The following is a 14,933-nucleotide window of genomic DNA, read 5'->3' on the forward strand; positions in this document are numbered from 1 at the left end:
ACTTCCTGCTTGTCCCAGAGAGAGATGGGAAATATAATTTGGCAGCCTCTCTCTGACACTATACATGCTGATCTCACACACACACACACACACACACACTTATATATATATATATATATATATATATATATATATATATATATATATATATATGCATTCCAAAAAGTCCTTTCACTTTTTTTTAAAAATATTGTTATTTTGCACTCTTGAGCTAAAATAAAACCAAGCTCTTTCTATCATTTTGCCCTTAATACTTCATATATTCGCTATATATTTGAAATTACGAATATTCGCTTTTTTTTCCGCATATGCGCATATTCACATATGCGCATATTCCTTTTTTTTTTTACTTGTGGGCCAATTAAAATGATACAAATACACTTGTCTGAACATATCAACAACATCCCTAACAACCAATAGTAAAGTTTCCCACCCCTTCACAGTTTTCTTCCTCGAATACGCGAATATGCGAATATAACGAATACGCTAAATTCGCGAATATAGGACGGATATTCGTCTATATATTCGCGAAATATCGCAAATTTGATTATGGCCAATGCCGCTCATGACTATTGATTACTCCACCTATAGGTAGAGTAGGCTGGTGCTTCGGATGCTCGCTAAATTTTTTGTAGCAGGCAGAGCGGTGCCCCCATCAACAGGGCACTCTAGGCAGCTGCCTATTTTGCCTATATGCAGAGCCGGTCCTTCTCCTTTACTGTGCTGTGAATAAAGGCATTACTGGGAAATGATCTAATCTTGGAAGTCTCAGTTTAATTTAAGAACTAGTGGCCAGAATGGAAACCTGTATGTCAATTGTACAGGTCAGGGCTAGAGGAGGTGTTCCACCTGTTTCTCCAGCTGCTTGGCAGAATTACAAAACAAAAGGGATTACAAAAGTTTACCAGCTGCGGGCAAAATTAAAGGGTAGCTCCCACCATCCTATATTTTTTTTTTCTGTTCCTGCCTATTGCCAATCTATCCCTAACCCCCTCCCTGCTTTAAATTTTTCTTTTTACAATATTAAAAATAACTTTTTGTCTGCCTGGTAGAGTGCTCACTACCAGGCAGACTTCCCCAGCAGGCACTACGTCACTGATGCCTGCTGGGAACAACACTTCCGCCCTTAGTTTATCTACACAGGGTGCCTCCAGCTGTTTCACCACTACAACTCCCAGCTTGCCCTGACATCTATTGGCTGTCAGGGCATGCTGGGAGTTGTAGTAGTGAAACAGCTGGAGGCACCCTGTGTAGACAAACTATAAGTTAGTGCCATGCGGCGCTAGCCCGTTCCCTCAGTCAACCCCCCCCCCCCTCCATACCCAGTTCCCTCCATCACAACCCCCCCCCCTCCCGCCCGCATACCCCGTTCCCTCCATCACAAACCCCTCGCCCCGCATACCCCGTTCCCTCCATTATACTTACAGATACTGCAGAGTCCGGCAGCGGGCGTGCAGAGACAGCGGGCGTGCAGAGTGGCCTCCCAGCCAGTGGCCGGGGAGCCAATGCGCTCGCTCCCGCCTGTCTGATTGACAGGCAGGGAGCGAGAGCAGCCTAAATTAAAAAGGACTGATTGCCAGGCCAAAATCAGTCCATTTTCAGGCGTGACGTCACCCCAGGCTGCAGCCGGCCACTAGAAGGGTGACCCCTAGTTGCCGTTTTTTTAAACGTAAATTTCACCCTGATAATAAAAAAAAATAAAAATTATGACAATATATTAGAGATATGTTGTAGTACATAAGTACTACAATATATCAACAAATAAAGTTGGTGACAGTGCCCATTTAACAGAGGTATAGTCTGTTTCATCCCCTTATTCCCTGCTGGTGTCTGCACCTTTCTACCTCTCATACCGAGGTATCAGATGCATGGTAACATAAAAAGCTGATTTAAACAACAGGTAATTTTCTAATGATACATTTCATATAAGCCACTACTGTGTTGTTTTGCATGTGTTCTTAGTTTTATTATCTTGTTGGAAGGCGAACCTTTGCCCCAGTCTGAGGTCCAGAACAATTTGGATTTGGTTTTCATAAAAAATAGTACTATACTGAATAATCTTCCTGTACCTGAATAATTTTCCTGTCCCAGCTGCTGGAAAACACCTCCATAGTATGATGCCACCACCATATTTTACTGTAGGCATTGGTATTGGGCAGGTGATAAGTAGTGTTGAGCCTGAATATTCAAATAGCAAATTTTTATCGCGAATATCAGCACTTCGAGATTTCGCAAATATTTAGAATATAGCAAAATATATTCATTATGATGAATATTCTTTTTATTTTTATTTTTTTTCCACAGTACACATCACAATGATGTGTACTGTGTAAATAAAAAGTGATCAACCCTCCCTGCTTCCAGCTTGTGGTCAAAAGAAGGCGAATATGCGAAGATATACGATAACTGGAGAGGAATTAGGGGTAACTTAACCCCTTAAGGACCCAGGCAATTAAGCCTGTATGCCCCATAAAGACCAAGCCTGTTTTTTCCAATAGGGGATGTCTGACTTTATTAGAGAATGACTCTGGTAATGTTTTGCCAATCACAATATTTCTGACATAGTTTTTTTTTTTTTTTGTCACAAGTTGTACTTCATGTATATAGTAAAAGTACGTTGAAATAATTTTTTACAATGCAAAAAATCATGAAATATGAAAAAACAAAATATTTTTTTGCAAAGATTTATTTTAACACTAATAGGTTGCATACATTTATACTTACTGAGCAAATAGTTTATGAAACTTATACTTTCAGATGTCTATTTTATTTTAAAAGCATTTTTTTTATTAACATTTTAAATTAATTAGAAGCCTAACAATTTTACTTGAAATTTTCTAAATTTTGGAAATTTGAAAAGCACATCTTCTTTTTATGTGCTAGGCAAGGTTTGCAGAAATTTGGAGGTGGTAGAACATAAGAAACTAGGGGGTACAGTGAGTATTTTAACACCATAAGTTTTTGGCAGGAAATATTACAATGTCAGTGTTAAAAATTTGAAATAAGCTTTTTTTTTCACAAATGCTTTATTTGTGGGACATATTTTTTGTACATTGCTTCTGATAGTGAAATAAATGCACCCTATATTTTATTGAGTCGACCCGTATTTGGAAATACCCCCTCTTAGGCCATATTTGGTTCCTCGGCCATGTGGTAGGACCCAGAAGGAAAGGAGCGCCATTTGACTTTCATGCCTGCAAAGAGTTTTATCTGCCAGAACCATACATAACCCCCACATTTTGGAAACTACACCCCTAAAGTATTCATCTAGACCAAAGGGGAGTACTTTTTAACAATTCCAGCCACACAAAAAGGACTCAAAATCAGTAAAATAAAATAAAAAATTTCACACACATTTGTGGGACATATTTTGTGTACATTGGGTCTAAAAAGGAGGAAACCCTGTTCGTCCCGTCTTTGACAATACCACCGCTTAGGCCTTATTTGGTTGTATGACCAAATGGTGGGATACAAAAGGAGAGGAGCACCATTTGGCTTTCAGGATATCATTATACAAATTATAGGACGCACTTCATCTTGCAAAGCACTTTATCTGTCAGAACAATACCGCATCCCCAGAAGTGACCCAATTTTTGAAACTAAACCCCCTAAAGTATTCACCTAGGGCAAAAGTGAGTATGTTTCATAGTCAGTGGAAAAAAATAGAAATTGGCTTTTTTCCCCACAGATTCTTTATTTGTGGGACATCATTTTGGTACGTCGCTTTTGAAATAGAGGAATTCGCCCCATATTTTATCACGCTGTTTGTCCCGGGCTGGGCAGTACCCCCACTTAGGCCATATTTGGTTGCCTGACCGCCTGGTAGGACCAAGAAGGTGAGAAGCCCCCTTTGGCTTTCAGGGCATCATTATATGAAATATAGACACCACTCCATGCTTGCAAGTTCTTAATGGATATATCCGTCATGCAGTGGCGTCTCCAGCATTCAAATTTAGGAGGGGCACATGGGGGGCCAGTGACAAAAGTGGGGGGGGGGCAATTTTAAAACGTGTGTATGTGTGTGTATATATATATATATATATATATATATATATATATATATATATACACACTGTTACGCCGAGCGCTCCGGGTCCCTGCTCCTCCCCGGAGCGCTCACGGTGTCTCTCTCCCTGCAGCGCCCCGGTCAGACCCGCTGACCGGGAGCGCTGCACTGACATTGCCGGGGGGATGCGATTCGCATAGCGGGACGCGCCCGCTCGCGAATCGCATCCCAAGTCACTTACCCGTCCCGGTTCCCGGCTGTCATGTGCTGGCGCGCGCGGCTCCGCTCTCTAGGGCGCGCGCGCGCGCCAGCTCTCTGAGACTTAAAGGGCCAGTGCACCAATGATTGGTGCCTGGCCCAATTAGCTTAATTAGCTTCCACCTGCTCCCTGGCTATATCACATCACTTCCCCTGCACTCCCTTGCCGGATCTTGTTGCCTTGTGCCAGTGAAAGCGTTTAGTGTTGTCCAAGCCTGTGTTACCTGATCTCCTGCTATCCATATTGACTACGAACCTTGCCGCCTGCCCCGACCTTCTGCTACGTCTGACCTTGCCTCTGCCTAGTCCTTCTGTCCCACGCCTTCTCAGCAGTCAGCGAGGTTGAGCCGTTGCTAGTGGATACGACCTGGTTGCTACTACCGCAGCAAGACCATCCCGCTTTGCGGCGGGCTCTGGTGAACACCAGTAGCCTCTTAGAACCGGTCCACCAGCACGGTCCACGCCAATCCCTCGCTGACACAGTGGATCCACAACCTGTAAGCCGAATCGTGACATACACACACACACATATATATATATATATTTATATATATATATATATATATATATATATGTATATATATAAACACACAATGATTTTTTTTCCGTTTTTGCCATAGATTTTTGGGTAAATGACTGATGTCATTATAAAGTAGAATTGGTGGCGCAAAAAATAAGCCATCATATGGACTTTTAGGTGCAAAATTGAAAGGGTTATGATTTTTAAAAGGTGAGGAGGAAAAAACAAAAGTACAAAAACGGAAAAACGCTCGGACCTTAAGGCGTTAAAACTTTTGGACACTACCATCAACTTTGATAGCGGCATCTAAAGTGTTAATGTCAGACATCAGCCTGATTGGTGATGTCTGACATTAGCCGAGGGTTCTAGCTAATGATTTATACAACACAGTGGGAGCAGGCACTGTGAGTACACATACACCTTGTGTCCTTAGGGCTCATTTACACGGATGGATCCCCAGCATATTTTACACTGCGGATCCCCCGACAATGCACACATCGCGGCTGCTCTCGGCCTAGTTCAGAGAGCAGGAGGAGCGGCCATGATGTGCACGAGTATACACATCAAAGCGTGTCTGCTCGTAGCGGAGGATTGCCATTATGAGCAGGCACAGATAGAGGCAGCACTGTAGGGTCCATTGTCGGCGGATCCGCAGCGTAAAATACACTGTGGATCCACCCCTGAATGAGCCCTTAGGATACGCTCACACGTACAGGATCTGCTGCATATTTTCTGCAGCTGATTTTGCTACCTATTGAAGCTAATGGGTTGCAAAAACAGCTGCACAAAATATGCAGCAAAAATATGCAGCAGATCCTGTACATGTGAATGTACCCTTGAGGGGTTAATGAGGGGTTAATGTGTTCACATATTGTCCTTCCACAGTGGTCACTTTCCCTCTTCCAGTCTCCACAGGTCTCCAACAGGACACATTAACAGAACAATTTATGGAAAAATCGCGGCAAAAATTGCGCTTTTACTACGATTTACGAAATATCGCGGTAAAAGCGCACAATTTTTGCCGTGATTTTTCCCAAAAATTGTTGTGATAATGTGGCCTGTTGGTGACCTGTGGACACTGGAGGAGGGAAAGTGACCCCTCTGGACTGCTATCATACACATTACTCAGCCCCGGGTTATACTGCTGATCATAGGCGTGCGCACGGGGTGTGCCGGGTGTGCACAGGCACACCCTAATCACCGCAGAAGCGGCCCGCTGCTGCAGGACTTTTTTTTTTTTTCCTCACTACTAAACCCCAGCCCCACCGGACATCCCCGACATCACCAGCCGGAGGACGGGGGATAGATTGGCCGGAGCCGCAAATTAAAAAAAAATGCATTTTTAAACATCCGGTGTGCCCTGAAAGACTTTCAGGGCACACCGGATGTTTAAAAATGCATTTTTTTTTTATTTGCGGCTCCGGCCAATCTATCCCCCCTTCCTCTGGGCCGCTCTATCCCCTGTCCTCCGGGCCGCTCTATCCCCCGTCCTCCGGCCACTCTATCCCCCCTTCCTTTGGGCCGCTCTATCCCCTGTCCTCCGGGCCGCTCTATCCCCCGTCCTCCGGCCGCTCTATCCCCCCTTCCTCTGGGCCGCTCTATCCCCCGTCCTCCGGCCGCTCTATCCCCTTCCTCCGGGCCGCTCTATCCCCTTCCTCCGGGCCGCTCTATCCCCCGTCCTCCGGCCGCTCTATCCCCCCTTCCTCTGGGCCACTCTTTTTCCCCTTCCTCCGGGCCGCTCCTCCCCCTTCCCCGGCCGCGCACACTGCTGCGCTAACTGCAGACGCAGGGGCTGCCCCGCAGCTGCGCACGTCTCCTTCCATTCCTGAGATGCTCCTGGCCGCAACTACTGGCACCGAGTGTCCATTCCTCGGCATGAGGAAGAAGTGGGCGATGGTGCAAAGTGTGGAGCAGATGGGAGTGGACGTGCCCGGCCTCTGACCCAAACATGGCTGCAGCAGGTAAGAAAGTGCACAGACCGAGGACGGGAGGGGGGTGGGATGTGTGTGGTGTGTATTATGTATGTATGGTGTGTGTATTATGTATGTATGATGTGTGTAATATGTATGTATGGTGTGTGTAATATGTATGTATGGTGTGTGTAATATGTATGTATGGTGTGTGTAATATGTATGTATGGTGTGTGTATTATGTATGTATGGTGTGTGTAATATGTATGTATGGTGTGTGTAATATGTATGTATGGTGTGTGTAATATGTATGTATGGTGTGTGTAATATGTATGTATGGTGTGTGTAATATGTATGTATGGTGTGTGTAATATGTATGTATGGTGTGTGTAATATGTATGTATGGTGTGTGTAATATGTATGTATGGTGTGTGTAATATGTATGTATGGTGTGTGTAATATGTATGTATGGTGTGTGTAATATGTATGTATGGTGTGTGTATATATAATGGATTTGTGTATGTATTATGTATGGTGTGCATATGTATGTATTATGTATGTATTATATATGTATGATGTTTGTATTTATGCATCATGTATGTATAATATATATACATATATATATATAATGCATAAATACAAACATCATACATATATAATACATACATATTACATACATACGCACACCATACATAATACATACACAAATCCATTATATATACACATACATCATACATAAATACATCATACATACACACATCATACATACAGAACATACAGTACATACATACCATATATATGTTATGTATGTACTGTATGTTATGTATGTATGATGTATTTATGTATGATGTCTATGTATATATAATGGATTTGTGTATGTATTATGTATGGTGTGCATATGTATGTATGATGTATGCATGTATTATATATGTATGATGTTTGTATGCATATAGTATGTATTTATGCATTATGTATGTGTGTGTATATATATATATATATATATATATATATATATATATATATATATATAATATATATATATATATATGTGTAGGTTATGCATGTATGATGTGTGTATGTATGTATGACGTATGTATATATGTATTATGAATCAGAACAAAAGAAAAAATAAAGTTTCCTCCAGCTCTTCCAAGGATAACGGTGCTTGTAGTATTAAACCATCAATCCTTTAATCTGTATACATTAAAAATAGAAAACGGTGACATCATAAAAGAGAAGTGAAACTCCAGTGCGTTTTGGGCTACATATAGCCATGATTAAGAGCTACATTTTGCTCAAAACGTGTTGGCGTTTCACTTCTCTTTAATGATTGATGTCACCTTTTTCTATTTTTAATGTATACAGATTAAAGGTTTCATGTTTTAATACTACAAGCACCTTGAAAGAGGCAACTTTCTTTTTTCCTTTGTTCTGATACACGGGACACGGCCTGTTCTCTGCAGTCCATGCTCTTCTACCAGCAAAAATACTAAAATCGACTACAGCACCGACCCGGTAGCTGAAATAAACATTTTTTTATTTTTTTTTATGTATTATGTATGTATTTTATATTATGTATGTATTATGTACCCAATCCCCCACACAGCACCCATAGCACCCCTCAAACACACACACACAGCACCCCCCCCCCCCCACACTCACACACACAGCACCCCCTCCACACACACAGCACAGCAAAACTACAACGTGCATGCTGCTCCAAGCTTGCTGGGTGCCGCATCACTTTTTCAACCAATCTGGTGCAAAAAAAAATTCTATTTGGAATATTCCCCCCTCTGTGTCACCATCTTATAGTAAAAGCGTTCTTCTGTTTGCCAAGTAAAGAAAAACATGAGTTTTACCATTCAACTTACAATTTTTTTTTTCCAATCCACATCAAATGCCTCCCTATAAACACCAGCAAACATACACACAAGTGGGAGGTCTAGTCTGGGCTGGTGCATGGATTTTTGACACTCTAGGCAAAACCTAATTTTGACAACCCTTTGGTTTCGCCCATTGAACCCCTTGGCAAATATAAGATCAGGGGTAGAATTAGTCCCGTAAGCCTCATGGTAAATTCTAGACTTGTCCTCCTCCCTACAATTATAACTATACTGCACCTAATGTGGAGAACTATACTGCACCTAATGTGGGGGAACTGTACTGCACCTAATGTGGGGGAACTATATTGCACCTAATGTGGGGGAACTGTACTGCACCTAATGTGGGGGAACTATATTGCACCTAATTTGGGGGAACTATATTGCACCTAATGTGGGGGAACTATATTGCACCTAATGTGGGGGAACTATATTGCACCTAATGTGGGGGAACTATATTGCACCTAATGTGGGGGAACTGTACTGCACCTAATGTGGGGGACTATACTGCACCTAATGTGGGGGAACTGTACTGCACCTAATGTGGGGAACTATACTGCACCTAATGTGTGGGAACTATACTACACCTAATGTGGGGGAACTGTACTGCACCTAATGTGGGGGAACTATATTGCACCTGTGGGGGAACTGTGCTACTAACCTAATGTGGGGGAACTAAACTGCCAACCTAATGTGGGGGAACTATACTACCAACCTAATGTGGGGGAACTGTACTACTAACCTAATGTGGGGGAACTATACTGCACCTAATGTGGGGGAACTATACTGCCAACCTAATGTGGGGGAACTGTACTACTAACCTAATGTGGGGGAACTATACTGCACCTAATGTGGGGGAACTATACTGCCAACCTAATGTGGGGGAAATATATTTCCATCCTAATGTGGGAGATTTATACTGCCAACCTAATGTGGGGGAACTATACTGCCAACCTAATGTGGGGGAACTATACAAAAATATAAAATTGTACTATTTTGATCCCTATAGCACTTTTATTTTTCTGTATATGGGGATGTGAGGGTCATTTTTAGCGCTGTGATTTGTAGTTTTTATCGGTACCATTTTTTTTTTTGCTTTTTAGATATTTTTTATGGTATTTGAAGTGACTAATAGTGCTAATCTGATTAGTGCACTATTACGACTTTTGGGACCCCACTTCTGATTTTGCCCATGGCCATGTTAAGCCTAAAACCGGCCCTGGATACAATCCTCCTACATTATGCAAGCAAGAGTGTGTGTGTGTGTATATGTATGTGTATATATATATATATATATATATATATATATATATATATATATATATACATAAACACACACACACACGCATGCGCGGAGTGAGTTTGTGCTTTAGGGTGCACACCCTAATGCAATAGGCTGCGCACGCCTATGCTGCTGATCAGGGGGAGAGAGGGAGGACAAGGGACATCACTCACCTCACATGAAAGGGACGCTCTGCTGTGTGGAATGTCAACTCTCGGCCTGTCCTCTCCTCTGCTGGGGGTGGAGCCATCAATGTATCGGGACATCCCTATTTATTTTAAATTGGGGGGGCCCAAGGGGGGGGCATGGCCTGATCTAGGGGGGGCCATGGCCCCCTCTGACCCCCCCCCTAGTGACGCCACTGCCGTCATGTTGTGGGAATAAGCACCCGCCCATGGTGAATTTCACAAAAAATAGACCAGGTTTTCAAGATTTTTTTTTTTTAACGCCCAGTGATGGATATCATCACTGGGCGTTAAAAAAAAAATCTTGAAAAACTGGTCTATTTTTTTTTGGGGGGGGAGGCATGATAGTCCCCATTCATACTGCACTTCTGCAGTATGTTATAGGTGTCTGTTGGAGTCAAAAAAAGGCATGCCAATGTATACTGTAGCAGTCTCATTTGAAAATGAATGGGGCTGCTACAGTATCCATCAGCATCACTTTTTTGATGTGATGCTGACGGATACCTCTAACATACTGCAGAAATGCAGTATGAACGGGGCCTTTGTAAAAACATATTTCATAAGGGTAGGGTCACATAGAGTGCATCCGCAGCGTATTTCAAACGGCAGATGTCCCGAGGCAGTCACAATAGCGAGCTCACTGCTGCGGCTGGGTAGCTCAGTGTGGAAATTCACCACTATGAGTGGACACACAAAGCTACCCAACTGCAGCAGATAGCTCACTATTGTATACTGACAGGGCATCCGCAGCATGTAATATACTTTACACTTTTTTTTACACTTTTATTTATTTTTTTATTTTTTTACACTTTTTTTATGCTTTGGCATACTTGGTATTTTTGGTTTTTGCTTTGATATGAATTGTCAGCTGTGAGACCATATACATACATGGATCATTTCTAATCAAATCCAAATAACTGATTTACTAATTTACCATAGTGGACTCTCAAAACAAGGCTTAGAAGCATCTCAAAGATTATCAAGAGAAATAGAAAGCCCTTACAGCTAAATTTCAAGTGTAATAGCCTAAATACTTATGTCTATGCAATAATTTTTCTTTTTTGTTTTCACAAATCTAATGTGGTATTGAGTGCAGTTTTATTAGTGGGGAAACATGAACTTTTGTTGATTTTACCACAAGGCCGCAAAATAACAAAATGTGAAAAAAGTTAAAGAAAATGAAGAATGTTTTAAATGCATTATATATCTCTTACAAATGGTGCCTGTGGACTGAACTGCATTTTCAATGTATTGGGTTCACTCTAAAATCATAATTGAGCTGATGAAAACAGTAGACGATTCTCCCCACTGTATATTAACAATTTATAGAGAAATGGTGTAATTAATAACCGGTATAACCTGTAGTCTCCTGCCCTTCTAGGCTAAACTGGGATTGGTGTTGGCCTCTGCCTTGGTATCAGTCCTTTCCTACCTATGGATGGAGCATAAGATTAGCCTGAAGGTGCAACCTCGAATCCCTAAGATTCCCTCCCCACGACACAAAGTCAAAGGCTACCGTTATCTGGAAGAAGATAATTCTGATGAATCTGAAGAGGAGGAAAATGACAGTGAAATAGACAGGGGCGAGAGTGAAGAAGAGGACTACAGAGAGCAGCCACTCCAGAGGCGAAGAAAACACAAAAAAGGGAGCTGTTATGAGCAAGCTGTTGAGGAGGAGTGATGTAGGCAGGCATGGGCACACACTTTGTACATTGACCTTGCCACTAAATAAGTGCATCCACATTTTGTTATATTCTTTCATATTTCTCAGATGTGGCCTTTACTATGCAGGTTTGTAGATGTGTATCATGCAATTTGCATTTTGTGTGTGTTTTAATTAATTGTTTGGAATTTAGGAGAGAAAGAAACTCAATAGAGAACGGGATGGTGGGATTGGTATGGGGCACAAGGCAAAATTAAGACCTTGCAGAAACAGGGACATAGTATGACCATGGTAAAGTGAACATAACCTCTTCGTTGAGTGTGTAATATAGGTTGATGAGGTAGAACCTTAAAGGAGTACTCCACTGCAAAACATTTTTTTTAAATCAACTGGTGCCAGAAAGTTAAACAGATTTGTAAATTACTTCTATTAAAAAATCTTATTCCTTCTAGTACTTATCAGTTGCTATATGCTCCACAGGAAGTTCTTTTCTTTTTGAATTTCCTTTCTGTCTGACCACAGTGTTCTCCGCTGACACCTCTGTCCATGTCAGGAACTGTCCAGAGCAGGATAAGCTTGCTATGGGGATTTTCTGGCACTTCCTGTAATGGTCAGAGGTGTCAGCAGAGAGCACTGTGGTCAGGCAGAAAGAAAATGCAAAAAGAAAAGAACTTCCTGTGGCGCATACAGCAGCTGATAAGTACTGGAAGAATTAAGATTTTTTTAATAGAAGTAATTTACAAATCTGTTTAACTTTCTGGCACCAGTTGATTAAAACATTAAAAATGTTTTCCAGCGGAGTGCCCCTATAAAGTTCCAATGAAGGACTGGAATAGGCTGTTTTCCTAGGGTGATAGGCACAACTGCTATAAAAATAAAGTCTTAGGAGTTCTATTTGGTCTGGTCTACTTATTTAAATCTAGTTATAGTTCACTGAATCTAGTTTACTGATTCATATTCCATGGATTAAAGAGTGCACTTAAAAGGGGCAGTGTTTATATGTCTTCTATGATCATCTAAAAGATGCACGCAAACAATGACAATTATTAGAGATGAGCAAACTTTTCAAAAATTTGATTCGGCCGATTCGCCAAATTTTCCGATAAAGTTCGTTTCGTTCCAAATTTTTTTGCGGCGAATCTGTATTAAAAAAAGGCTATTTCTAGCCTACATACAGCCTCTATAGGGGTATGGAACACTTTGCTGTGTTCTAAAACGCATATGGAGTGTGCTGGGTTAGTGAAATAATACTGTTATTCAGAATAGCATGCAGATTACCGGCATTACTTTTAGAATCACACCCGCACAGCAGCACAATTACAGAGCCTGGTGGTGGCATCAGTGTCAGGAGACCATATAGTGACTGAATTACACAGCGTGGAGGTGTTGGCAGCATGAGGAGACCATATAGTGGCTGAATGGCAGAGCGTGGAGGTGTTGGCAGCATGAGGAGACCATATAGTGGCTGAATGGCACAGCGTGGAGGTGTTGGCAGCATGATGACACCATATAGTGGCTGAATGACACAGCATGGACATGTTGTCAGCATGAGAAGACCATATAGTGGCTGAATGACACAGCATGGAGGTGTTGGCAGCATGAGGAGACCATATAGTGGATGAATGGCACAGCCCGGAGATGCCAGCAGCATGAGTAGGCACTAGGCCTTCACAATCCCTAAGATTAAAAGATGAATTAAGAAATTTAAACCGAAGATTTTGGATAGCGGGTGCTACCTATGAGAAATTTTAAATTCCCAGACCCAGGCCCAACAGCGGCATCAGTAATCAGGGCTGGCGTTAGGGCGGGCCAATCTGGGCAATTGCCCAGGGCCCCCAGGGGGCCCCCTGCGGGCTGCTCAAAGGCGGACCCAGGGGGGATCCGCCACTGAGCAGCCTGCAGGGGGCCCCATCACATTTGGGACATCCCTGTGTCCCGAAAGGTAGATGTCCCGGCCAGCGTACTAAAGGGCGGGGGGGGGGGGGGGGGGCAGGCGGCTTCCCGCCACAGGTGCCGCTCACAAGGGGGGTGCCAGGGGCGGACTGACCCGCCGCCGCCACCACTACTGAGGATCCGGGACACTCTTCCCAGATCCCCAGCAGACAGTGCTACATTCTCCTGTATGCGCGATACACGCACATACAGGAGAAGGCGTCCCCTCTGTGTGAGCCGCATCTGCAGCTACACAGAGGAGACGTGACCTCCGCCCCCACGCAGCACGCAGTACAGGCGCTGGTGATGTCACTCATCAGCGCCTTTACTGTGGAGGGGAGAAGACGCGGGCCCTGCAGCTGAGGAGATCGCTGCGTGGGATATCAGGTGAGCATCCTTTTTTCATTTTTTTTTCTCAACTCTGCATACACCTAAGGGGAGGGGGAGGTGACTCTACATATACCTATGGGGGAGGGGAGGGGGAGGTTACTCTACATATACCTATGGCTAAGGGGAGGGGGGGTTACTCTACATATACCTATGGGGAAGGGGGGAGGGGTTACTCTACATATACCTATGGGGAAGGGGAGGGGGGTTACTCTACATATACCTATGGGGAAGGGAAGGGGAGGGGGGGTTACTCTACATATACCTATGGGGAAGGGAAGGGGAGGGGGGTTACTCTACATATACCTATGGGGAAGGGGAGGGGGGGGTTACTCTACATATACCTATGGGGAAGGGGAGGGGGGGTTACTCTACATATACCAATGGGGAAGGGGAGGGGGGGGTTACTCTACATATATCTATGGGGAAGGGGACGGGTTACTCTACATATACCTATGGGGAGGGGGGTTACTCTACATATACCTATGGGGGAGGGGTTACTCTACATATACCTATTGGGAAGGGGAGGAGTTACTCTACATATACCTATGGGGAAGGGGAGGGGTTACTCTACATATACCTAAGGGGGGGGTGTAGCTGCATATACATGTGGGAAAGAGGGGGGTGTAACTGCATATACCTATGGGGAAGAGGGGAGTGTAGCTGCATATACATGTGGGAAAGAGGGGGGTGTAACTGCATATACCTATGGGGAAGAGGGGGGTGTAGCTGCATATACATGTGGGAAAGAGGGGGGTGTAACTGCATATACACCTATGGGAAAGGGGGTTGTAACTGCATATACCTATGGGAAAGGGGGGGTGTAACTGCATATACCTATGGGAAAGAGGGGGGTGTAGCTCTGCTTATACCTATGGGAATGAGGGGGGGAGGTACCTGCTTAAAC

General features: G+C 43.3%; 1 protein-coding gene across 3 annotated transcripts in view; it reads left to right on the forward strand.

The window, feature by feature from the left end:
• UNC93B1 (unc-93 homolog B1, TLR signaling regulator) overlaps nucleotides 1-12,121 on the forward strand; it is a 153,020-nt gene extending 140,899 nt beyond the window's left edge. For all 3 annotated transcript variants that reach the window (XM_056531136.1, XM_056531137.1, XM_056531138.1), the window contains one exon: nucleotides 11,426-12,121. In XM_056531136.1, the coding sequence (XP_056387111.1) occupies nucleotides 11,426-11,725 (300 nt within the window). In that variant the 3' untranslated portion in view covers nucleotides 11,726-12,121. The remainder of the gene's footprint in view (nucleotides 1-11,425) is intronic.
• The last annotated feature ends 2,812 nt before the right edge of the window (nucleotides 12,122-14,933 follow it).

The sequence above is a fragment of the Hyla sarda genome, chromosome 7, assembly GCF_029499605.1.
Source record: "Hyla sarda isolate aHylSar1 chromosome 7, aHylSar1.hap1, whole genome shotgun sequence".
In the NCBI taxonomy this organism is placed as follows: Eukaryota; Metazoa; Chordata; class Amphibia; order Anura; family Hylidae; genus Hyla; species Hyla sarda.